Source organism: Eulemur rufifrons, chromosome 28 (assembly GCF_041146395.1).
Source record: "Eulemur rufifrons isolate Redbay chromosome 28, OSU_ERuf_1, whole genome shotgun sequence".
Taxonomy (NCBI): Eukaryota; Metazoa; Chordata; class Mammalia; order Primates; family Lemuridae; genus Eulemur; species Eulemur rufifrons.
In genome coordinates this window covers 42,960,578-42,984,583 of record NC_091010.1, presented here as the reverse complement: position 1 = coordinate 42,984,583, position 24,006 = coordinate 42,960,578, and the positions used below count along the sequence as shown (strand labels likewise).

The window sequence follows — 24,006 nt, the reverse complement described above, 5'->3', positions numbered from 1 at the left end:
CTCATCAATCCTAGGCTGAAGATGTGAGGGCAGCCTCTGAAAAACCCCAGAATTCTCTCTTTGTGCAATTCCCCTGCACTTCTATAATCTTCCCTGTGAACTCCAGCCGCCTGGACCTCTCCAATCTTCCCAGCCCCTTGATTTCCTCAATTCAGTAAAACCACCAGGTTCATCAGAGAATCCCCTCCCTGCACGAGGTTGAGAAACTCTCTGTAGGCTGCAAGCTAGGGCAATTATGGGTCTCAGCTAGTTTGTTTCTTCTCCCTGTGATCACTGCCCTGTGCTGGCTGATGTCCAGTGTGTGAAAATTGTTTCATGTATTTTGTAGTTTTTAATTGTTTCAAGCAAGACAGTAATTGTGTTTTCATATTATAGGTGTTTCCTATTGACTGGAAACTAAAGTAGAGATGTAAACTCAGATTGTAGTATTTTATCTCTCAGAAAGTTTCACCTAGCCTGGCATTTAAGATTTGGGGTCCTGAAAAATCTGGATCCGTAACTTCTCAAGACTTCTAAAAAAATCAGTAAAACCATTTACAAAGAAATATCTTCTATTACTATTTTGCAATTGTCCTTTTCAAAAAAAGTCACTTCCAAGTGAAACTTGGATTTAAGATTACAAATTTCAAATATTCATTTGGGGAAAAAATATTTTTTCTCTATAATCACAACTTAAAAATAAACTCATTCATTTGTCTATCTCTTCTGCTCTTATCCCTTAGTGCAACAACTTGATAACTAAAATATGTGTCACTTATGTTGAGTTTTGTTGATTTAACCATTCCTAACCCTACTTTTCCTACTGCATGAATGAATATTTGTGAATTTCAGGTATATATTCATTGTTTAAAATTTATTCACACCAATATCATAGCATTTCATACATCAAAAGTTGTATCCTTTACTTCATTGTTCCTCAAAAAATAAACGTTTCTGCTCTTTTGAATTTGAGATTTTAATGGCTCTTATGAACTCCAAGGTTACCTAAAAAGATAAATTTAAGCGCTCATTTTCTCATTAACAGTTACTGATATACATACTTTCCTGTAGAAGCCTTGAGCCAATTTTCAGACTTGCCCCCAAAAGTATATTGGTTTCTTTTCCCCATAACTTCTTATTTGTGTCCTGCTACCTAATGTTCATAAAGAAAATAACCATGTAGGCCGGGTGCGGTGGCTCATGCCTGTAATCCTAGCACTCTGGGATTCCAAGGCGGGTGGATCGCTCGGGGTCAGGAGTTCGAGGTCAGGAGTTCGAGGTCAGGAGTTCGAGACCAGCCTGAGCAAGAGTGAGACCCCATCTCTACTAAAAATAGAAAGAAATTATCTGGCCAACTAAAAATATATATAGAAAAAATTAGCCGGGCATGGTGGTTCATGCCTGTAGTCCCAGCTACTTCAGAGGCTGAGGCAGTAGGCTCGCTTAAGCCCAGGAGTTTGAGGTTGCTGTGAGCTAGGCTGATGCCACGGCACTCACTCTAGCCCGGGCAACAGAGCGAGACTCTGTCTCAAAAAAAAAAAAAAAAGAAAGAAAATAACCATATGATTGGCTGACACCACAGCATACCCTACTTGGACTCTGTGGTGCACAAAATCCAAAGATAAGTTGACATTCTCCACAAAGCCTGCCCACTCCATGAGTCACAACATTCAATTATGAAACTACTCTTTCCACAGAGTGACATTTGTTTTTCCTATTCTTTGCTCCATGCAATTGAAGGTAACTTGCACAGTAGAATCAGAGGTTTTTCAAACCCTGCATAACACAGAAGAAGATCAGTAGCAGAAACACTGACAGATAGTTGTCTGCAGAGATCAGAATGTGGAAGAAATCTAATGTTCAGACACTGCTCTAGATCTCAGCTATTCTAATAGGCCTTGATTCTTCCAGTGGAGTTTTCCATTGAATGGAGGAAAAAACTTTCCCTTTGGGCTTGTCCCTAAATATACTAACAATAGAATGGCCAGTTCCTTGCTGATATTATGATCCTTCATAATTTCTAAGGTTTTTTTAATATGCCTCTAAATTCCTGTAAACTGTGGTAGACTAAATACTTTCTAGCCTCCTTTTCTTGCCACAGATTTCTAGGCATAACACAACTATATACATAAACAAACACATATTCACACACACATACTGTACTTGTTTAAATATCTATAACTGCATTGCAAAAGAAAATTCCAAACTCATAGAAAATTTGGGAAAATAAAAACAAAAAAGAATATACAACAATGACAACCACAAGACAGCAAAGGAGATTACAGCCTCAAATGATGAAAGAACTCCAAGATTACTCAAAGCCTGAAAGAGGTAGAGGACTCCACAGAGGTGGTGGGGAAAAACCTAACATAGAGCTCTAATCTCTCTTCTCTCCAGGACTTCTGGAAAACAGTGTGATTACCTTGACATAGAGCGTCCATATCGCAGAAAGTTAGTATAGAGGGACTGAGAGGCTAAGGCCTTTCTGCCCAAATTCTGGAATAGCAGAGAAGAGACATGAAAATGGAGATACGGACATGAAGATAGTTTTAGGTGGAAGAAGAGAGACTATACCTCTGAGAGCCACTACCCAGGAGGACTCTACAGATGAGACTCCTCAGAAATGAACCCAGCACACTGTAGAGTTTGAGAACACAGACTCTGGAGTCAGACCACTCCAGTTCTGTCACTTACTGGCCTTGTGACTTTGGACATGTTAATAAACATATCTGTGCCTCGGTATAGTTATCTGTTACATGGAGATTGAATTATAATTATACCAATCTCATTGCATTGTTATAAGAAGTGAATGAATTGATGTTTTCATATTATTAGAAGTGCCTGTCATATAATACTTCATCATTATATATTTATGAAGATCATTTTCATCTACTACATACATGCCCATTTGTAAAGGTCCACCATAATTTATTTACCACTTCAAATAGGTCTTTTATTTGTTTCAAATCTATTATAACCAATCATGACATGAGCATTGACATACAGGTTAATTAATGTACCCATTCAAGGATAGTCATGAAATAGATACCCAAGAAGTTGAATTGCTTAAAGATTTGGTATGTTCATTTACATTTTCATGCATATAGTTACAATGTCCTTCAACAAGAATGTAGGGTTCACATGCCTAGGAACGATTTATTCATTCATTCATTTAAGTAGCCATTTATTTATTGAATATTCATTGAGCCAATATGTTCCAGACACTGTTTCAAGTAGTTGATATTCATTCATTAAGTGAGCAAAACAAAGATTCTGCTCATATGGAACATGTATTTTAGTGAATGAAAACAAACAATAAAAAATAAACACATAAGAGGGATTAACAAATTTGTTAGCAACCTCTACTTTTTAGCCAGATTGCCCAAGTTCAACTCCTACCTCTAACACATAAAAAGCTGTGTGACCTAGAATCACAAGGTTCAACCATACTTCACTGAGCATCTGCTTAGTCATTTGGGTATTAAAATGGGTAGAATAATAGTATAGTAGGCTGAATAATGCCTTGACATAGCGAGATTGTTCTAGATTATCCAGGTGGGCTCAATGTAATCACAAGGGTCCTCATAAGAGGGAGATAAGAGGGTAAGAGTCAGTGGTAGGAGGTGTGACACCAGGGGCAAGGGTCTGGAGTGAAGCAAGGAAGAGTTCACCAGCCCAGGAATCCAGGCAGCCTTTAGAAGATGAAATAGGCAGGAAATCAGATTCTCCCCTAGAGCCTCCAAAAAGAACCAGCACAGCCAATTCCTTCATTTTATCTCACCTGTGGGTGTTTGCTCACACCTTTACTAACACTACATTAAAAAATTTTCATTTCCCAATCAAGAAGCTTTATAATGTATAATGTGTAATTTTAATTTGGATCTTTTCATCCATGTAATAGCCATTTCCACTTTCTCTTCTGTAATCTATTTGGATCATTTGCCTATGTTTCTATTACTTTAGAGGTTTGCTCTGTATATAGTTTAGTAGAAAAGCAGCAAGTTGTAATACAATATGTATAGTATGAGTTTGATCTTGTAAATAACTATTTAACACTGTATGCGTGCATAAATTATATTTTATCTATTGTGTGAATATACACTAATGTCCACATATATGTATAGATGTATATGTATGTCTGTACCCATATGTTGTCTTTAAAATGTATCCCAAAGTTTAGGTAGCCTCGTCTGAAAGATGAGCTTGGAGAAGGGTAATGAGTGATATCAATTCTCATATCACACACTTCAAGCAGAAGATAGGGAAAAAGAGATGAGTATAATTCGATGTGATAAAATATTCAGTTTAATAGGCTTTGGAGATGACATGAGGGTAATGATTTCAGAACCACACCATCAAATTATCATCACACTTATGTTAAGTGTAAAAGAACGTAATGGAAACTAAAAAATAATAAAACCTGGTAATTCCTCTCAGGGATTTTGTTTGTGTTTGAGGAGAGAAGAGTAACTCTCAGAACACATGAATATCAATATGAAAGCATATGTTTCCAAACTAAGTTGGAAACTAGAAGTAATAAAAATAATCCAAATCTTTATTTAAGATAAAGTAATGCCACAGCAACATCAAAGCAGGTACATAAATTCTAGTACATATTGTTCATTCCTCCATATTACTGATCTTCCCAATATTTCCCTAAAGCTTGGAGCTGCTTCTGGACACAGATTCTCCTTCAAATCCAAACCTTGAGTAACTCTAGGTGACACTCAGCCAAGAAAGCTTCCCTACTCTCTTCCCCTTTGTCCCCTTTTGTGCTTATCATTTTGAGGATCAGCATGGCCTCCTGGGACTCTATTTTCATTTATTTTTTACTTGCTTTATGCATAAAAGAAGGAAAGTCTGAGAACTGACCCAATAAATAATAATGATTTTTATTTAGAATGTGCAGGAGAAATAAGTCTGAATTATCATACACTAATCATTTTCTCTGTTTTATCATGATAACATTAATAACTGAATATTAGGTAAGGATTGGCATATGTGGTGACTAATACAAGGGTTGCAGAATATGAGGAATAGTAGATATATTTGTGCAGGGAAACCTTCCTAAAAGGAGGAATGATGTCCACTGGATCTTGAGGGATGGGGAGATGTGAGAGCAGAGGTCAGAGAAGGCATCTCTGATGGTGGGAAGGAGGTGGATGATGTCCCAGAGAAGAGGGAGTTGCAGAGGATAGCCCTTCAGCACCCAGACTGTGTGACCTTCTTCAGACAGGAATGAAGCAGAGCTGGTAAAAGGGTGGCACAGAAGTACATCCTTTTGCAGCTAGAGTGATATCAAGGTCCTTTGGGTCAACCAGAGATTTCAGGTTAAAGTTCTGTAAAATGGAGGTCAGGAATAAAAATAGCTCCATGCGGGCCAGTCCCTCTCCCAGACAAATCCGTTTTCCTAAAAATAACAAGCGTAGAGAGTAGTTACTCCCTGTGTGTAGCAGTGACTGTGACAAACACTGTTTGTGACTAGAACAAAGAGAATACATAGTAACTCTCTGACGATGGTTGGATGGATGGATGGAAAGATGATTGGATAGACAAATGAAAAAAACATGGACACACTTGCCCACCTAATATCTGATCTTAAGGGGCACCCTTCAGTTAACAAATATTAATATTTATTAAGTATCAGCTCCATGCCAAGCACTCTATTAAGTGTTCTCATATTAAAACTGATGTTTTGATGTTTTGAGTTTCCATTTACATTTTACAAGAGAGCACACCCACATTCTTGTGTTTCCTGTTCCTAGTCTGACATTTCCACAATCTTTCCTTCCATTCTTCATAATCTCTATTCTCAGTTCAAGCCATGCTTCAGCTGAAGCATGTGTCATGTTCTGAATGTTTCTCCCCCAAATTCATATGTTGAATTTTAATCCCAATGCAACAGTATTAATAGGTGTATGGCCTTTATAAGATCAATAAACTGTGCAGGCTCTGCATTCATTGGACTAATGACCGTGTAAAAAAGATGCAAGGGAACTATTTCTCCCCTTCTTGTTCTTTCTGTCCTTCCATCATGTGAAGACACAAAGAGGGCATGATCTAGAGGAATAGGCCCTAACCACACACCAATCTTTCTGGTGCCTGGATCTTGGACTTCTCTGCCTCCAGAACTGTAAGTAATAAATTTCTGCTCTTTATAAATTACTCAGTCTTGGGAATTTTGTTAGAGCATCACAAAGGGATGAAAACACCATGAATCACCTAGAATCACATCTCTGTTTATTTTTGACTGCACTAAAATATGAATTTTGAAGGGAGAGCTCTGAGCACTTTCCTTGTTGTATCAATATCTACAATGCCAGATATAAATCAGACATCAAAAGTCACAGAATATAGAATGAGGTTCCATGTACAGAGACCCAGCATACACACTGCAGGTGTGGAGATCCAATATCCAAGATATCATGACTGGATGAAGAGCGGGATGCTCTAGAATCACTGCAGAGTATCCCGCCACATTCCTAATGTTTTCCTGATTATTGGGCAAAGACATCCTTGATTTAGAGCAAATGTCCCACTCCTATAGTTCATTGCGTCCTTAAAAACGCCCTGCCTTCTTTTCATTCTATTTTCTGCCTCCTTTGAGGCAGCTCAAATGCCATTTCGTGCTATTAAAACATTGCTTACTCCATTTTATGTCTCAGTGTGGGTTATGAGAGAGCAAGGGCAGGCATCTTCTCTCTCTGTCCCCTACATCCAGCAGCCTGTGCATTTCTCTCTCCCAGCCCCAATCATACTGAATTATAACGATCACATTTACTCATCTGCTTCCTTACCTTGGGCGTGAGCTCTTAAGATTCCTTTCTGTGTCTGAGGACACTTGTATCCCCAGAACTCAGCTTGGGGGATAAGAAACACCACATAGAAACATTCAGTGAAGTTTTAGAGTTAGATGCCTTTCTTGTGGTGGGAGATGAAAGAAGAAATGAGTTTTAAGTTCTAATACGAGCTCTAGGGTACCTCAGTTATGTATCTAGTGGCAAAATTCAACCAACCTATACTTTAGCTTTCTCAGTTTGGAAAAAATGGGCCAATTCCCCAAACCCCCTCTAATCTGGCCCAATAGCAAGGAAGTATCATGTCAGGGGAACCACATGGGCATTGGGAGTGGTGCTCTGATCATGTACAAGAAAAATTAATTCTACAGGCTTCCAGAAGAGGCACCATGTAAGTTCCAACTGATCTCCAAAAGTAATCCTGTTGTCTGAAGTGTTATGTAAAGGAATTTCTATTACCTGCTGAGAAAGGCATGAAGTAGTCACTTTTCTTAAAGTTGCCACTCTCATCCAGAAAGTGGCCAGGGTCAAACATTTCTGGGTTGGAGAATTCCTTGCTGTCATGCAGCACAGATGTTAGGAATGGTAATATGGTTGTGCCCTGGAAACCACAAACATAGATAAACCAAAATATAAAGAAGTCATGGAACTGGAAGAAACAATGGTAATCACCTAGTTAATTCTTTGATCCATATATGAGGAAATGCTAGTCCAAGAAGAGCAGCAACATTTCCAGCCAGACAGACTCAGCAATGAAGGACATAAGTTTAAGGCCAGTGCCAATGATCTTGCTAAAGTGGCCTCCAATCACATATGAAGTACTGAGTACTTGGGTACTTTGATACAAAACCTTCTGAATTAGTTCACCTTATAATCAATCCTAGATGTTAGTGTCTGTCCCCACTTTCTGCACTATTTCATCATTTCAGTTTTCACACATCTCATATGTAGAGTATGGCTTAAAATGTAGGTCTCTGTTGGCAGTTGAAATGTCTGCAGTATCTGTTCAGAGGGCATTTGTAATCAAACATATGATCTAGTTTAAAAAAACATCTGGGATAGTAACAAGTACAGTAACAACTATAAAACTGTTGTGTTCATCATTGCCATGCAGTTTGTTTGTCTTAATTAAAAATATGGGAAAGATATTCATTACAGATTAATTCTAGCTTAAAAACACAGAAAGGATCATGAAATTAGAAAAATCATCACTTTGTAAGAATTCAGGTCAGGATCATCAGTTCAGGCAAGGATCATCAATTAAAGCTAAAATTTTTAGGTGCGTGATTTGGGAAGCAAGACTTTTATGCAGTCTTAAAGTACAATGCCATAGATTTTTATTAATTACATATAAAAAGCAGAATCTCTGCAATAGAGAGATCTGTTAGGTACCACCTTATTACTGAGGAACTTAGCATAACCGATAATGACTTAAATATTTGAAATTTTACAAATCTCATTGATTTTTTCCCCTTGTAAATATTAATACAACTTTTGGTTATACTATTTTTAGTTTTTAATTTTTTTTTATTTTTATTTTTTATTTATTTATTTTTTTTTTGAGACAGAGTCTCACTCTGTTGCCCAGGCTAGAGTGAGTGCCGTGGCGTCAGCCTAGCTCACAGCAACCTCAAACTCCTGAGCTCAAGGGATCCTCCTGTCTCAGCCTCCCAAGTAGCTGGGACTACAGGCATGCACCACCATGCCCGGCTAATTTTTTCTATATATATTTTTAGCTGTCCATATAATTTCTTTGTATTTTTAGTAGAGGTGGGGTCTCGCTCTTGCTCAGGCTGTTCTCGAACTCCTGAGCTCAAACGATCCACCCACCTTGGCCTCCCAGAGTGCTAGGATTACAGGCGTGAGCCACCGCACCCGGCCTATTTTTAGTTTTAATAATAATATGACCTGGCTTCAATGGAATTAGAGTAGCTTGTAGCATAGCAACTACAATGTCTGGATGAATATGGGAACCATGTGTTAGAGGGCATTGCAAAGCCACTAAGATAAAAATTGTTCTCAAGATTCCAGAGAGGGGAAAACATCAGAGAGGTAAGTTAACAGCTACAGTTAATTTTTAACTGTGCTCACTTCATGTCCAACCCTGAATCAGGGCAAGAGGTCTTACATCATCATGACTGCCTATGGAAGAGGAATGAATCCTTTCTAGAAGGAGATAAACATCTCTGATACTCTGTATTTTTTCATTTATACTATCTGGTGTTCAACCAAATGTTGTTAGGTATTTCAAAGATACAACTAACTGATCACAAGAAGAAAAGTGGGGTTAGGAAGGCAACAAAAAAAGACCGAAATTTAGGAACATTTTTTGACTAAATTCATGAGGCCAGCATTATCTTCGCATCAGAAATCTGACAAGAAACTTTTGAGGAAGTAAAAACACAGATCAAAATATCTTATAAATATAAATACTGAAGTCCTGAATAATATGGAGCAGATCCAATCCAGCTACCTGTAGACTTGTGTATATTTAGAAGGAGGGTGAGGCCAATATATGCAATCATGCCAATAGAGGCAGAGAATCAATTTGATAAAATTAGACACAAATTTCTGACAAAAATTCATTAAAAAATTTGAGCCAAGAGCAAACTTTCTTAATGTGATAAAGAATATGTACCTAAATCTACTTAAAGCATCATTCTCAATAGTGAGATGTTAAATCTCTACCTTTTCTCGCAGATGAGACATGAAACAAGGATCCCCACTATCAGCAATTCTGTTCAGCACCACTCTGGAAATCCTAGCCAGTGCAATAATGCAATAAAGAGAAATTAAAGACACAAGAATTGGAAAATAAGAAATAAAACAAATATTAACCCAGACAGAAAAATAATTGCACATGGAAATTCCCCATGAATCTATAGTCAAATTATTAGCAATGATTACTCAGTTTAGAAAAGTTATTAGATTCATGTCATAAGAATGATAAAATTAATTATATTCCTAGATAGTAGGTATAAAGAAATGGAAAAGGCATTTTATAAATTTATAACAACAAAAATATTCATTATCTAGCAAAAACCAAACAAAAGATTTGCAAACCACTGCACTGAAAATAAAATATTACTGAGAAAATAAAAGAAAGCCCAAATAAATTTGTAGTATAACCATATTAATGAATTGAAAGATTCAATGTGACAAGATATCAATTTTTGCCAAATTGATCTATAGATTGAATATCATCCTGATAGAATATCATCCTGATAGAAATCCCAGCACAGTGTTCGGGTAATTGACAAACAGATACTTATAAAATGTATTTGGAAATGTGTACACCTAAGAGTAGCCAAAATAATCTTGAAGAAGCAGAACAGATTTGGAAGACACAAGCTGCTAGGAACCAAGACCTGTTCTAAAGCTCTATAGCCCCAACTAGAAATAACACAAGGTCCATCAAGCTGCCACACATGAGTTTTGCGTTTCTCTCATCTTGTGTTGGTAGAGGATTGGAACCATACTGTGGATTTGGGAATTTCAAGAATACTGAGGTACAGTGTAGGAAAAACAAGCTTACCTTGGGGATTAGGTAGTTTCTGAATTTAATGTCACAGGTCACTGCATGGGGGAGGTCAGTGGGGACAAGGTCAAGGTATCTCTGGACCTCATGTATCACAGCATCCGTGTAGGGCATGTGGCTCTTGTCCTGCATGCAGGGGCTCCGGTGTCTACCAATCACATGGTCAATCTCTTCCTGAATTTTAGCTGATAAGACACAAGTAAGAAGTGATGGAAAACGAGAAAAAATGGTACATTTACTGTAGGAATCAGGACTACATGAAGCATTATGAAAGTGCCCCAATGTCATTTTAAACTTAAATTATAGAGCTAGAAGTACCTATAGACTTAGGGAATTGTTATAATACAAATGCATATAATTGCACCATAAGCTAGGCATTAAGATAAATCTTTTATGTATATGTATTGACATATATGATAAGTACTACAAACAGAAATGATGAAATGTTTGGTATATAAAGTAAACATATAATGAAGTCATGAAATTACTGTCTTGCAAGAGTAAAAACAGGAATCAGATATTAATTTCACATGAAAACAATATGAGGTTTTAAAAAAATTAAATTCTACTAAAAGATTTATACATATGTATTTGTGTCTGTATTCATGTATCACTGTATATGTGTGTGTCTGTACCACATACAATGGTACTCTCTTCATCTTCCCACTTCCCAAATGTGGCTACTTTGGACATTCTAGTAGCTTCTTCTGAAAAATGTATTCCATTTTTCTAAATAAAGACTGTTTCTATTTCTTATCCATTTGTAGATAATATTTAATGATTTCTCATTATGGGATATGAAAATTTTAATCTCCATCTCCACCTCATATTTGGACACACTTTCAAACATATACACAAATGCACACTTCCCTCACTCCATTATCCAGAATATATTTGGACCACAATTTCTGGTTATATTAGTATTCATTAATTACATCATTCTAACGACATAAATATTAATCCTGGTAAGATAGCTATGATTTTACATTTCATTTTTGGTATTTTCTTGTACTTAATGGTGTCTCTTTACTTGAATTCATAATTTTTTATTTCCCTAGTTAGAATTATTTCCAAATTCTTGAGTAGATGTTTCAAACTCCCACTAATAATTTCCTAATTATTGGGAAACCTCAGACTATCAATCACTTTTCTTTTGGCTGTTTCCTGTACTCTGTTCTTCCTAATTTAAAAGGACTGATTTTCATTTATAATTAAGCTGTTGTCATTTCAGTGGGATCTTGACACATAAAAAAGTATCTGTTGCATAAAAGATAAATTTCTGAAGTAAAGTTATTCATAAAAGATAAAATTATTGACCCACTCCTCAAAACATTTTTTATATTGTCAAACACCAGTTTTATGGATCAGACTTCTGGAGTAATAAACTTCCTTTGGGTATATTTTTGCCTACATGGAAACACCTGTCTTACAAATCTAACTTTTTAGAATACTTTCCAGACTGGAAATTATCTCAGGCAGCCTCATTAAATTTCTGGGATTTCTAAGTATGATTCAGTAAAGAGAGTTTCCGTTTTCCCTAATTCAATATTAGAACGTGGAATTTTCATAATGAGGAAAGGTATCTTCAAAAATGTACCTACTGTTCAAAAAGTTTCTTTTCCATAATAAAATCAAAGTACAATCCTAAGCCAATTTGTGTTGGCTCTGTCTGGCATATATCATTACCCGGGAAATCCAGATACTGCACTAGAGCTCTATCACTCTTCCTACTGCCATGGTGGCTTTACTTTTCTCAGTCATTTTTTCCCATTGTGCAAAGATGTCCCATTTTAATCACATCATTAAATTTGGACACACTACAGCTGTTGGCACAGAATTTTTTTTTTTTTTTTTTTTGAGACAGAGTCTCACTCTGTTGCCCGGGCTAGAGTGAGTGCCGTGGCATCAGCCTAGCTCACAGCAACCTCAAACTCCTGGGCTTAAGCGATCCTACTGCCTCAGCCTCCCGAGTAGCTGGGACTACAGGCATGCGCCACTATGCCCGGCTAATTTTTTTGTATATATATATTTTAGTTGTCCATATAATTTCTTTCTATTTTTAGTAGAGACGGGGGTCTCACTCTTGCTCAGGCTGGTCTCGAACTCCTGACCTTGAGCGATCCACCCGCCTCGGCCTCCCAGAGTGCTAGGATTACAGGCGTGAGCCACCGCGCCCGGCCACAGAATTTTAAATAATGTACCTTTTTAAGAGAAACAGGATGGAGGACACCAGCAGTGTCCTCCCAACATCATTTCTGAAATTCACATTGCTCATCATCTGTGGTCATACCTGTGACTTCTGGATGCTTCAGCAGGAGCAGGAGAGCATACTTCAAGGTTGTGCTTGTTGTCTCCGTCCCAGCTCCAAATAAATCAAACACAGTGCCTACTAAGGCTTCAAAAGTAAACTTTGACGGTTGATTGTTCTTTTCCTAGGAATGATTTGATGCAATAATCTGACAAATTCATATGCCAGCATATTTGATTACAGTGAATCCATAGTAACTCACATTGTTATAAAGTTATCCAACACAGAAAGTAGAAAGTATAATATTAGAGAAAACTACTGTATGGTATAGCAGAAGCTACAGATCAGTTGATCCAAACTTTATTTCCTGCCCCCTTATTCCATACTTGCCCCAAAATTCCATTCATCAAACTCTTTGCAGTTAGCTGAGTTAGGCAACACATTTTTTTCCAAAAAGATATACACAGAAACCTGCTGCTGCCATTTCCTCTATTTCCTCCTTCTTATTCAAACACAAATGTGAAGGAGGAGGTAGAGTAGACCTCATCTTGGGACATGAGGATTTAATCATTAAAATGAAGGCCTATATATGAAATATAGCAGAGGGAGAAAAGAAGGCATTCAACTCTGTAACGCTTTGGGACTACTATATCATCCCTATTTTGCCCCACCAGGAGATGCTGTGTATTTGAGTTAAATATTCCCACTGTTTGTTTAATTATTAACTAGATTTTCCTTTATTTGCAGACCAATACAATCTAAATTAACAGAAATAGGTAAATAGAACCATATCATGAAAAATGTTATAAGCCTGAATCAATAGTCTACAATTCTCTTCTTCTGTCAGAAATTGACATGGACCCATTATTGTCTGCAGACCTATTATGAAGTTGACATTGTGTAAAAGCTAATATAATATAACAGCAAAGCATAGAATGAATTTTAGGGGAAAAGAATGGATTGACAATGACAAGATAAGGTGAGCACTATTGTAATCCAGATGGGAAGCAAGACGCAACCTGATCTAAGGAACAGGTACTGAAATAAATAGAAATATTCAAATTGAAAAGACAGTGCAATCAAGGAGACAGACAGTTGAGGCATTAACTGTCCATACAGCATAAAAAACAGAGTAGGGGTAATGCACATGCCAAGGCTAAGGGACTAGTTGAATGGAGTTCTTATGAATTGGAAGTTAGAAGAGAAAGCAATTGATAAAGAACAGTAAGTTTGGTTCAGGGCTGAGGAGATGATGTGACACAGAACTGACAAGTAGATAGTTTCAAATATTGAGTACAGGGGATCTTTAATGTACAAAATATGTTATTTTCTCTTTTAAAAATTTTAACTAACATCATGACAGATAACAAAATATGTTATTTGCTAACCAGTTCCTAAGCTAGCATTAAATTTTTAACGATTTTATAATCTCCAGGTGACCTGTAGCATGTCTAATATTATGGAATCAACACACGAAAATAGACTAGACCCTCTCAACAAGTGTACTTGCCTTATAATTTATTATCCACTCAGCCAGTCTATGTCTCTTCAGAGGACAATTCAAGCTATTCACATTTATTGACAGGATTGATATTTGGGGTGGATTTCTGTTCATATTGTTGGGTAAATTCTTATTGCTTTGTTTAACCCCTCGAGCCATTGTGGAATCCAGGTTCTGGACTTTAACTCCTAAGTGATTTTACTTTAGTGAGTGTCTATTTTTCTGTTCAGTGTATAATGCAGGTCTGAGTACTTCCTGCAGGGCAGCTCTGGTCTTTGCAAATTCCATCAGTGATTTCTTGTCTGGGACAGTCTTTATTTCTCCCTCATAGATAACGTGTAGTTTTGCCAGGGAAAGAATTCTAGGTTGGCCATTATTCTGTTTTAGAAGATTGAGGATGGGTCCCCAGTCTCTTCTGGCTTGTAGGATTTCAGTTGAGAAGTCTGCAGTTAGTCTGATAGGTTTTTCTTTTGTAGGTTATCTGCTGTTTTCATCTTACTGCTTGAAGGATTGCCTTTTTTGTGTTTACTTTGGCCAGTCTAATAATTATGTGACGTGGTGACTGCCTTTTCACGTTGAGTCTCCCAGGAGTTCTGTGTGCTTCTTGTATCTATATATCTAGATTTCTGGTCAGGTCAGGCATAGTTTTCTCCAGTATTCCAAAGAATAGATTTTCCAGCCCTTGTGTATTTTCTTCTTCTCTCTCCGGGATGCCTATAATTCTTATATTTGGTTTCTTTACATAACCCCACAATTATTGTATGTTTTGTTCCTGTCTCTTGTTTGTGTGTTCTTTTTCTTCATCTGATTTGTTTAGCACATAGGCATTATCTTCAAACTCTGAGATTCCTTCCTCTGTGTGATCTATTCTATTATTAAGGCTTTCCACTGTCTTTTGCAGTACCTAGAATGCATCTTTCATTTCCATAATTTCTGTTTGGTTCTTTTGTAATATTTTGATTTCTTTAGATAATTTTTTATTCATTTTCTGTATTGTTCTCATGGCTTCTTTGTGTTGGGTTTCTATTTTCTCTTCGACTCCATTGAGTTTTCTTACAGTCCATATTCAGAATTCTTCCTCCATCATTTCAATAATTTCATTTAAATTAGTATCTGGTTTTGAAGGTCTAATGATTTCTTTTGGGGGTGACTTTTTTCTCTGATCTTTCATGTTTCCTGTGTTCTTTCACTGGTTCTTTCTCATCGGAATACTTGGTCAAAAACTGGTAGTGCTAGGACTGGTTTTTGCCCCTAATTTCAAGCCCCCAAAAGATGTTCCTTGACAGTAGTGGGAAGAGGTGTGCTGTTCTTGTATTGCCTTAGAGGTATTTTAGCAAGTTGGGTTACCTGTGACCTGTTATCTTCACCTCTTGCCAATGGAGATTAGTGAGTTTGGTCTTCCAACTTAAGCTCCTAGGTGGTGGATTGCCCTTGTGTGTCTGACTCCACTTCCCTGTAATATCTAGAGATGGAAGGCACTGTGTTAAGCTATGGGGTTACCCTTTCTGTCATTGGATGTACATTGCATGGAGGAACCAATTATTGAGGTAATCTGCTGCCTTGGTGTTCGTCTCTGGTCTGCTGGATGAGGAATAGAATGCCCTGATCTTTAGGAAGGGTCTTGCCACTCCCAAGGGTTACTTGTACCCTATTTCCCCTTTAAGTGGAGGTAAGGGCAAGACAGTTCTCAGCAGATGCCTGCAAGCCTGTGTGTGTGCCTCTATGGTTGCTTGACCTGCCGCTACAGGGAGCCGCTAATATGTTATTCAGGGCTCTTTCATCACGCTTGGGAGGCTGCTCCTGATGGGAGGGGTCAATTAGTGGAATTGCTAAAGTCTCTGATCAGGATTTTCCTTCCCTGTCTACAGCCCCCACTGTTGGCAGCAGCCTGGATGTGGAGAGCAAGCCCTAGAGTTATGTTCTCATTAGCTGACCTACCCCAGTCCAGCAGGCCAAATCAATGGTCTATCAATTATTGTACAGTGCCAAGGCCCTGCAGATTCACAGGAAGAAGTTGCAGAATAGAACAAAAAGGAGCAAGATATTGGCCCCAAGGAATCTGTAGTCTCACAGAAAGTGTAGGTGGGGGTCAATATCTTTTCTCCTCTCATATTTGTAGCAGACTACTGGCTCCCAAACTGTTGGCAAACCCCTCTACCCTCATGAGCCCAAGAAATGCTGCCATTGGCAAACTGAGAACTCCTTAAATACAGAGTACCCAGCTGCCAGCCTACATGGGACTGCTTCCCCCACCATAGTCCTGAGCCCAGATGGCAGGCACCATACCACTGGTGTGTCCATTGTGTGCCTCTATCCCGTCCAGGGAGATCTCCTTGTCACTGGATCCCACACAAGTATTCCCCAGCAATCACTTGGACTGTGATAACCACAAAGGTCATGGGAAGGACAGGAGAGCTGCAGAATTCCCAGAATTCTGACTTCTAGAGCGGGCTTCCCCTAGAGAATGGGAAAGTGCCTTGAGCCACATAGCCTTTGGGGACAAAGGAAAGTGGAGCACATACTCTCCTCTACCTGAGAGACCATGGCTTGTGACGCAAATTTCTCTCCACCCACCCAAGTGGAGACATGGGTGCAGGTTGGGGTCCATATGTCCTTAACATCTTACCTGCTCCATTTTGATCAGGAAACAATCAATAAAGTCCCGAGGGTTGTTAACATCCAATGATTCTTGGTGTTCTTTTGCTTTCTCCAAAATATAACTTTTTACAAAAGCAGAATTGTTAAATAACGTGTTAAAAGTCGCTGGGAAATAATCAATGAGAGCAGGGAAATTATTGTAGATCTAAAAGACAAACAATTTATTGAATAAAAAATACTAATTGAAGATATATACCATAATCCAAGCCTTGGTTAGAAATTATAGTTATTTTTTTTTTATCTCAGCTTATTACGGGGGTACAAAAGTTCAGGTTATATATATTGCCCATGTCCCGCCCATCCCCCCCGAGTCAGAACTTCAAGCATGTCCATTCCCCAGACAGTGCGCATTGCACTCATCATGTAGTTATAAATTATAAATTATAGTAAATTATTATAAAGTATTATAAATTATAGTTATTAAAATGAACATATGGTGTCTATCTTGAGGGAGAAATTTTTATTATGCATATATAGCAATTCTTGATGCTTATGGAAAGATTTGAGGGAGAAAATTCTGACCAGAGAATCAAATATAATAATTATTTCCTAGACTTATACATAATTTTTATAATGTAACAGCACCTTTATGTTCTCTTATTTTTATGCCAATTATTCCCCACAACCTCAAAATATAAGATGGAACGAATTATTATAATTCACATTTTGTAGATGATACCACATTTTAAGTGAGTCTGGGCAATTGGTTGAGAGCACAATACTAGTCCCTGCCTTATTTATTTCTATCAAATAGCCTCAGAAAGGGAATTATTATTTTTAGTAGCAGGAGGGGCTCAAATATACCTGGAAACCAACTGTGCACCAGAACAGTTAAGTGACTTCTCTAAGATCACACAATTATTATTTAAGCAGAGTATGGGATATGCCAATTCAGCACAGGGTAAGATTATGATGGTTATTTCTGGTTCATACACCATAAAATTAACCATTTTGTCATTTCTAACCCAGATGCCTTGTTGGCTAGGATGCCACCTGAGGCATCAGACACCTCTACCCTATGCAATGTTGTTTCCTGGCAGTTTACTGGCAGTATTTCTATGGCCCTACATATTCTCTTTCCTTGAGAAGATATTATCTCCCTACTTAGGCTATTTCTGACAGGTAATATAACAAATAAGTCTCAAAGTGTTGATTGGTAGGCAAGCCTTCTGGGTATCAGAAGCATTCAGAAAGGGCTTGGATGTCCATTGACCAAAATAGGCATACCTTGAATAGTTAACAAAGTACTTTCTAAAAACAGGACCTTGGGTTTAATGGAAAAATCACTACATAGGAAGCTAATAGGCTTGAAAGCCTGCCCTATATTTAGGCATTCATTTCCTGTGTGTAATATAAAGAGCTCGGCCATCTTTCCCAGAGGTTTATTCCATGCCTTTCTTGGCAGAATAGTGGTATTCAAAAGTGCACTTCACAGCTTGGTCCACCTAGAATTTTGGACTTCTCAGAGAAAAGAGCATGACTGATTTCTCAGGAAGAAAGGATCATGGTCTCACCTGCATCCATGGAGAGCTGAGAATGTTGACATTAACATGTAATTTTTCTATCATCTTAAGAAAATGCTTATCATTATAATCAAAACGATTCTGGAAAATAATGGAGCAAATCACGTTGCAAGGAGCACAGCTCAGGAAAAAAGTGGGATCACAGGGTGAGGCTAAAGAATTGGAAACAATTTTAAAATACAATAAAATATAAGTAAAAAACAATTGGTCTTTATTAATAGGTAAAGGCAATTTTAAATTTTTAAGGAATATCTTACATACAAATTCCCTTAACAGCGAAAAAGAATTCAGCATGCATAAAATCAACACATCACTTTGATCTTAAACCTGAGCTGGCCATTACAACCTAGCTGGTTAGATAATGGTTTTACAAATACTCAACTCTCATTCGCTGCCTTTCTTTATACCCTTTTAACCCAAGGTGTCTGTCATTTTCAAAAGAAGGAAAAGACATTATTTGAAAACCTAATAATTCAAGTGTTCAGAGCAGAATCACATCTGTCTGCAAAACTTGTTGACAATAAAGCACTGAGATAGAAAGGGAGAGAAGAGGTGGGGAACTGGAAACTTTTTATATATAATACCAGCTGAAAGAATCATGTATTGAACCAATAGAGAGGTACAGAAGAGAGAGAAATTGTGTATGAATTCATGTATTTTGAAAACAAGTGTAAAAAGCAGAATGCATCTATGGTACATGAGAAGAAAAACTAATAAAAACAAACTATAAGTATAAGATGGATTTGTTTGTCACAAAAAAATAAGATGAGAACTTTTTATTTTAAATGTAAATCCTGGATAAGGAAAACAAAACAAAGAATTTATAAATGCAGATATTTTTATTATTTCAATTTTTTTTAAAAAAACAGATTTCTTCTTTAAAAAATAAATGTCTATCATCTCCAATCATCCTCAAAACTTAAGTTATATGAGCAACGCTGCTATTTTGTAGATTCTGAGATATTGTTCCATATAGCCATCAACAGTATATAGTATGTTTTAAGAATTTTTTTTATATTATATATCAGATGTCTTATTTTACAAATAACGTATGTTTAAGAAATTTTAAAATTTGATAATCAGCTAGGCCAAGTCTGTCATTTTACAGGCAAGGAAATTAAATTATAGGAAAGGTTTTCTTTTTTCCTGAGGGATCTCTAAAATGAAATTCTTGTAATCAAGTGACCAATAAACTTTATATGTAAGGAGCTCTTAAATTCACATCTATAGATGCTAAATAAGGGTGACTTGAATCAAAACTGTTCCGAATAAATTGTAGGACACTGAACAACAGAGAGCCTCTTGAGTTAGCTGCTTCTATGCCAGGCTCCTTTAAATATTACAGGGCTCTAAGCTTTAGAAAAAGCTTTATTTTAGCCTAGCAGGTGGAGGGTAATTTGAGAAGCCTTGGGGATTTTGTTTGTGTGTATGTAATAATTTTCAGTTTTTCCTTTCACTATATTTGGAAGAGAGTATTTTTTGAAAGGTAATTTATAATCCAAGCTAATAATCAGATTCATTGTGATGAGAACTTCATAAGTTAGTAGAGTTGGCAGCTGGAGGAAAACAAGTACCACAAATTTCTAATCCAAAAACCAATTAAACATGAGGGAAAAAATAAGCATAACTCTAAACAGAGCCAAATTACACTTAAGTCGGGGTAAAGAGTTAACTGATAATAGTCAAAGTCGGCCGGGCGCGGTGGCTCACGCCTGTAATCCTAGCACTCTGGGAGGCCGAGGTGGGCGGTTCGTTTGAGCTCAGGAGTTCGAGACCAGCCTGAGCAAGAGTGAGACCCCATCTCTACTAAAAATAGAAAGAAATTATTTGGACAGCTAAAAATATATATAGAAAAAATTAGCCGGGCATGGTGGCGCATGCCTGTAGTCCCAGCTACTCAGGAGGCTGAGACAGGAGGATCGCTTGAGCTCAGGAGTTTGAGGTTGCTGTGAGCTAGGCTAACGCCACGGCACTCACTCTAGCCTGGGCAACAGAGTGAGACTCTGTCTCAAAAAAAAAAAAAAAAAAAAAAAATAGTCAAAGTCTAGTTAACATTTTATAAACAGGTATTTTTGTACTTTGCAGAATTATACTATAGCATGTTTACTCAAAATATATAACAATATGGTAATGTTTAATAAGAAATAATTAATGCTGATATTTCTAAATAGTATAGTGGTTATAGAGAAATAAAAATTGATGAAAATTGTACTAAGTTACACCTAAACAATTAAAACTATACATATGCCCATCACTAGCCAGAACTGTAGCAGGGCCTGGAAAGAAACCCACAGACATGTCAGTGAGGCTGACTGTACAAACGTAGTCCAGTCCAGGGAAAGCAAGGGGTTATTCCCATAATCACCATTTGCCAAGTATTCTCTGGTGAAATGTTCTAGAAGAGGTAACTCACATTTATGCTATGGGGAAAACATTGCTCTTTAATTCATTCTGAAAATGAACTCACAACCTATATTCATGATTTCTGATTTGAAAACAAAGAAACAATGTTTGGGAGACAATGGGATTTGTTAGGTAGGGATGAGGGCATGCAGGTGGCAAGGCAAGTGGTTAGACATGCAGGTGGCAGGGCAGACAATAGGGGGATGTGGTCAAGGGCCGGGGAGCGGGACCAATAAAAACAGAGAAAAGAAACCACAAGAACAAGAACTTGAGGTTGGGGACTTTTCCTGACTGGGGTCATACGCAAAAGCGAGGAGCTTACGACCAAATGTGACCTTTCCCTCACTGACATAGTAAAACTCACGCCCCCTAGTGACATGACAGTTCCGGAGCCAGATATACAAGGACAGACAATGGGAGGGTACACGATTCTGGGAATCTCCACCCACTTCCCAAAGAGACATGAATATTCCACCCCCAGTTTAACATATTATTAGGGATTAGCACAAAGGACAGACCCTAACCCTGGGATGACGCTGTTCCTTATTGGAGCAGTCCTCTCTACTGAACTTAAGGTGTGCACTATACTTTCTAGACTCTGTCTTTAAACTCGGGGTCATCTCCACTCACAGGGACAGTGTGAGACCAGGACAACTCTCAAAAATCACACCTGACAGGATTAAATGACCTTCTGTGCCCATGCTCTATGCACAGTCATGCCTGTCCACACAGCACAGACGCACACAAGCTCCCTGGGCTCTCCGCTTCAAACATCCTCCACTTGAGGGCTGACAACAAGGACCCATAATGAAAGATCTGGCCACCCCTAAATGTGTCCAAGGACATCATTAGAGAAGATAGTAGTCTGCTAAGGTCAGTGATACAGAGTAGGGAGTCACCCACCCTCAGTTTTTCTCAACTCCTCCACAAGGCAGCGGGCCTCCTCTTGGATACGTTCCTCGATGCTCCTCTTCCCCATCCCGAAATTCCGCAGGGTCATGAGGGTGAAGCGCCTGATCTCCTTCCATCCATCTCCATTGCTGAAAACAATACCTACCAAAATGGGAAACAGAAACTAGCAGGGAAATCCCAGGCGAGGAGGAGGGAGCTGACATTCCACAGCTGTGAGTGGCCAAGTTCTGCCCCAGGAGCTCTTCAGGCCTCTGTTGTCCATCCCCCCCACTCCCATTACCACTGCTGACTCAGGCACAGGCTCACCTACCAAGTCCCTTATTAATTCTGTCAAGCACTGGGAAATGGCCTCTTCCAGAAAACTCCTCTCCATGATCAATCAGGGCTTCCTTCACCACCTCATATCCATGTAACACCACAGCGGGCTTCATGCCAAAGTACACAGTGAACACCGGGCCATACACTTTTGAGAACTAAGAAAGAAAATACAGATAATATCAAAAGAAGTCACTATTTGCTCCATATATGTTGTGCCTAATTGGGACTGATGTTATCATTATATTGTTAATGTTTTTATTATGCCACACACAGCTTCAAATATTTCTGAATTTTATAAATAAATATGATGGTGATTGTTATAGCTTCCACTTACAAATGGACTATGTTATGCAAGGCTTTGGCCTAGCCAGTTTGTACACAGAGTACCATTAATCCTCACATCAACACATTCAGCAAGTTTATTTGGTCTGTTTTAAACAAAGAAACTGAGTTCAGAGAATTCCAAATTCATTTCCAGTGTTCCACAGCTAATATAAAAAAGAACCAAAATTTGAAATTTTGCTTATTCGAACCCTGATGCTTGAGCAAATTTAGCACCCCCATGCCCACTTTGAGACCAATACCCCGCTGCCTGTTTCAGGATCACCTCTGAAGGTCTTCTTGTGGGGATCCTGACCACATAGTCATGTGATGAACACTAGAAAACTATACTTTTAAAAGCCACTCCAGATGATTCTAATGCATACACAAGTTCGGGACCTGCTGGCATTACTAACACAGGGACAGTGCACACCACAGAGGCAGCACCAGGACATGCGACATCTCCTGAAAGAACAATTTCTTCCATCCACCAGCATTCTTGGCCACAAACAGCAGCTTTGCACAGAATTAAAAAGAATTCGGACACCATCAATTGGGCTTTGACGGATTTCTTCTTTATTTCATTCATTTATGCTAATCCTGAACACATATTTCCTTGACACCAGGCATAAAATGATTCTTCAGAGAAGTTCAACTTTCATGACTATTCTAAATAAAACACATGGCTAACAGAGTAGATGACTCATTGAAGGAAATCTCTAATCACACACTTCCCTTACCGTTTACCTTGATACAAAAATCATAGCAAATGGCTACAAAACAAAGAAGGGACACAGAACTCCAAACTTTTGCCACTTTATCATTTTGATTCTATCACACAAAGTCCTAAATGTTTCTCTATTCACAAAATGCATTATTTCATTTCACTGTTTCTGGCAATGACAGACTGGAAAGGGCAACAGAAATGTCAAAGTATTTTATGAATACTTTGACTTTATTACTACTGCACCAAGCTGCTGTTTGTGGCCAAGAATGCTGGTGGATAGAAGAAATTGTTCTTCCAGGGGATGTCACATGTCCTGGTGCTGTCTCTGTGGTGTACACTGTCCCTGTGCACAATGATCCACTGTGATAGTGTGCCTCTAGGAGTATAGTTTATCTAAAAATAAGGGTCAGTTTACTTACCCATTGCAAGCCACTGGAGGAGTGTAAAACATACTTACATTGGTAAAGGATTTGCCAATGTCCTTAGCATCCAACTGCAGCATATTTCCTATGATTGGGAGAGGAGTGGGGCCAGGAGGGAGCTTCCCTCTCCCAGGGCTCTGTCTCCAGAGGAAGAGGAGAAGCAAACAGGAGAGACAGAGCGCCAGGACCACAGCTGGGTCCATCGCAGCCTTCTCTTCTTACCAAGACAACTGTGAGCTTGGACTCCAAGGCTTTTGTAACACTCTCTGCTAATTCAGTGTGTGGCCAGTTAGCTAGATGCACTTTATGCTCTCTTTTGAGTGGAATTTGGCCTACTGATAGTGATAAAAATAAAATGTTCTTTAGGTGTGTTCTCTTTCACTGTAGTACCCACCCCCATAGATTCTGGCTTAATTCTACTATGTTGGGGTCCAGGTATTGATAATTAAAACAAATAAAACAAGTGGTTCCAAGGTGAAGCCATGATTGAGAAATACTAAAGTAAATGATTTGCTCTAAAAAATTACTCAAAATTCTGGAGTGTTAGACTAATGAAAAGTTATGACTCTGAGAGAAATAAATGTATTCTATGCTTTGTATATAAAAAAAACATGTTGTAATGCTATATCAAAGATGAGCAGACTTTATCCTTGATAGTG

General features: G+C 38.1%; 1 protein-coding gene across 2 annotated transcripts; it reads right to left on the bottom strand.

Moving 5' to 3' along the window:
• Window positions 1-488: 488 nt before the first annotated feature.
• On the bottom strand, window positions 489-23,685 carry LOC138375979 (cytochrome P450 2C19-like). Of its 2 annotated transcripts, XM_069459864.1 has the most exons (9): window positions 23,383-23,685; window positions 21,870-22,032; window positions 21,551-21,700; window positions 18,236-18,396; window positions 16,690-16,866; window positions 12,605-12,746; window positions 10,312-10,499; window positions 7,236-7,377; window positions 489-5,389 (listed from the first exon to the last, which is right to left on the bottom strand). In XM_069459864.1, exons 1-9 carry the CDS (start codon window positions 23,548-23,550, stop codon window positions 5,208-5,210), a joined length of 1,473 nt encoding a protein of 490 aa, XP_069315965.1. In that variant the 5' UTR covers window positions 23,551-23,685; the 3' UTR covers window positions 489-5,207. The 2 variants fall into 2 exon arrangements, with proteins under 2 accessions (XP_069315965.1, XP_069315966.1); XM_069459865.1 differs by lacking the exon at window positions 16,690-16,866.
• Window positions 23,686-24,006: the final 321 nt, after the last annotated feature.

Coding starts and splice junctions, on each gene's coding strand:
- LOC138375979 (XM_069459864.1), bottom strand. CDS start 23,550: ATGGACCCAGCTGTGGTCCTGGCGCTCTGTCTCTCCTGTTTGCTTCTC. Junction 18,397..21,550: donor GGAGTTGAGAAAAACTGAGG/GTGGGTGACTCC, acceptor CCAATTCTTTAG/CCTCACCCTGTGATCCCACT. Junction 12,747..16,689: donor TCCTGATCAAAATGGAGCAG/GTAAGATGTTAA, acceptor AATCATTCCTAG/GAAAAGAACAATCAACCGTC.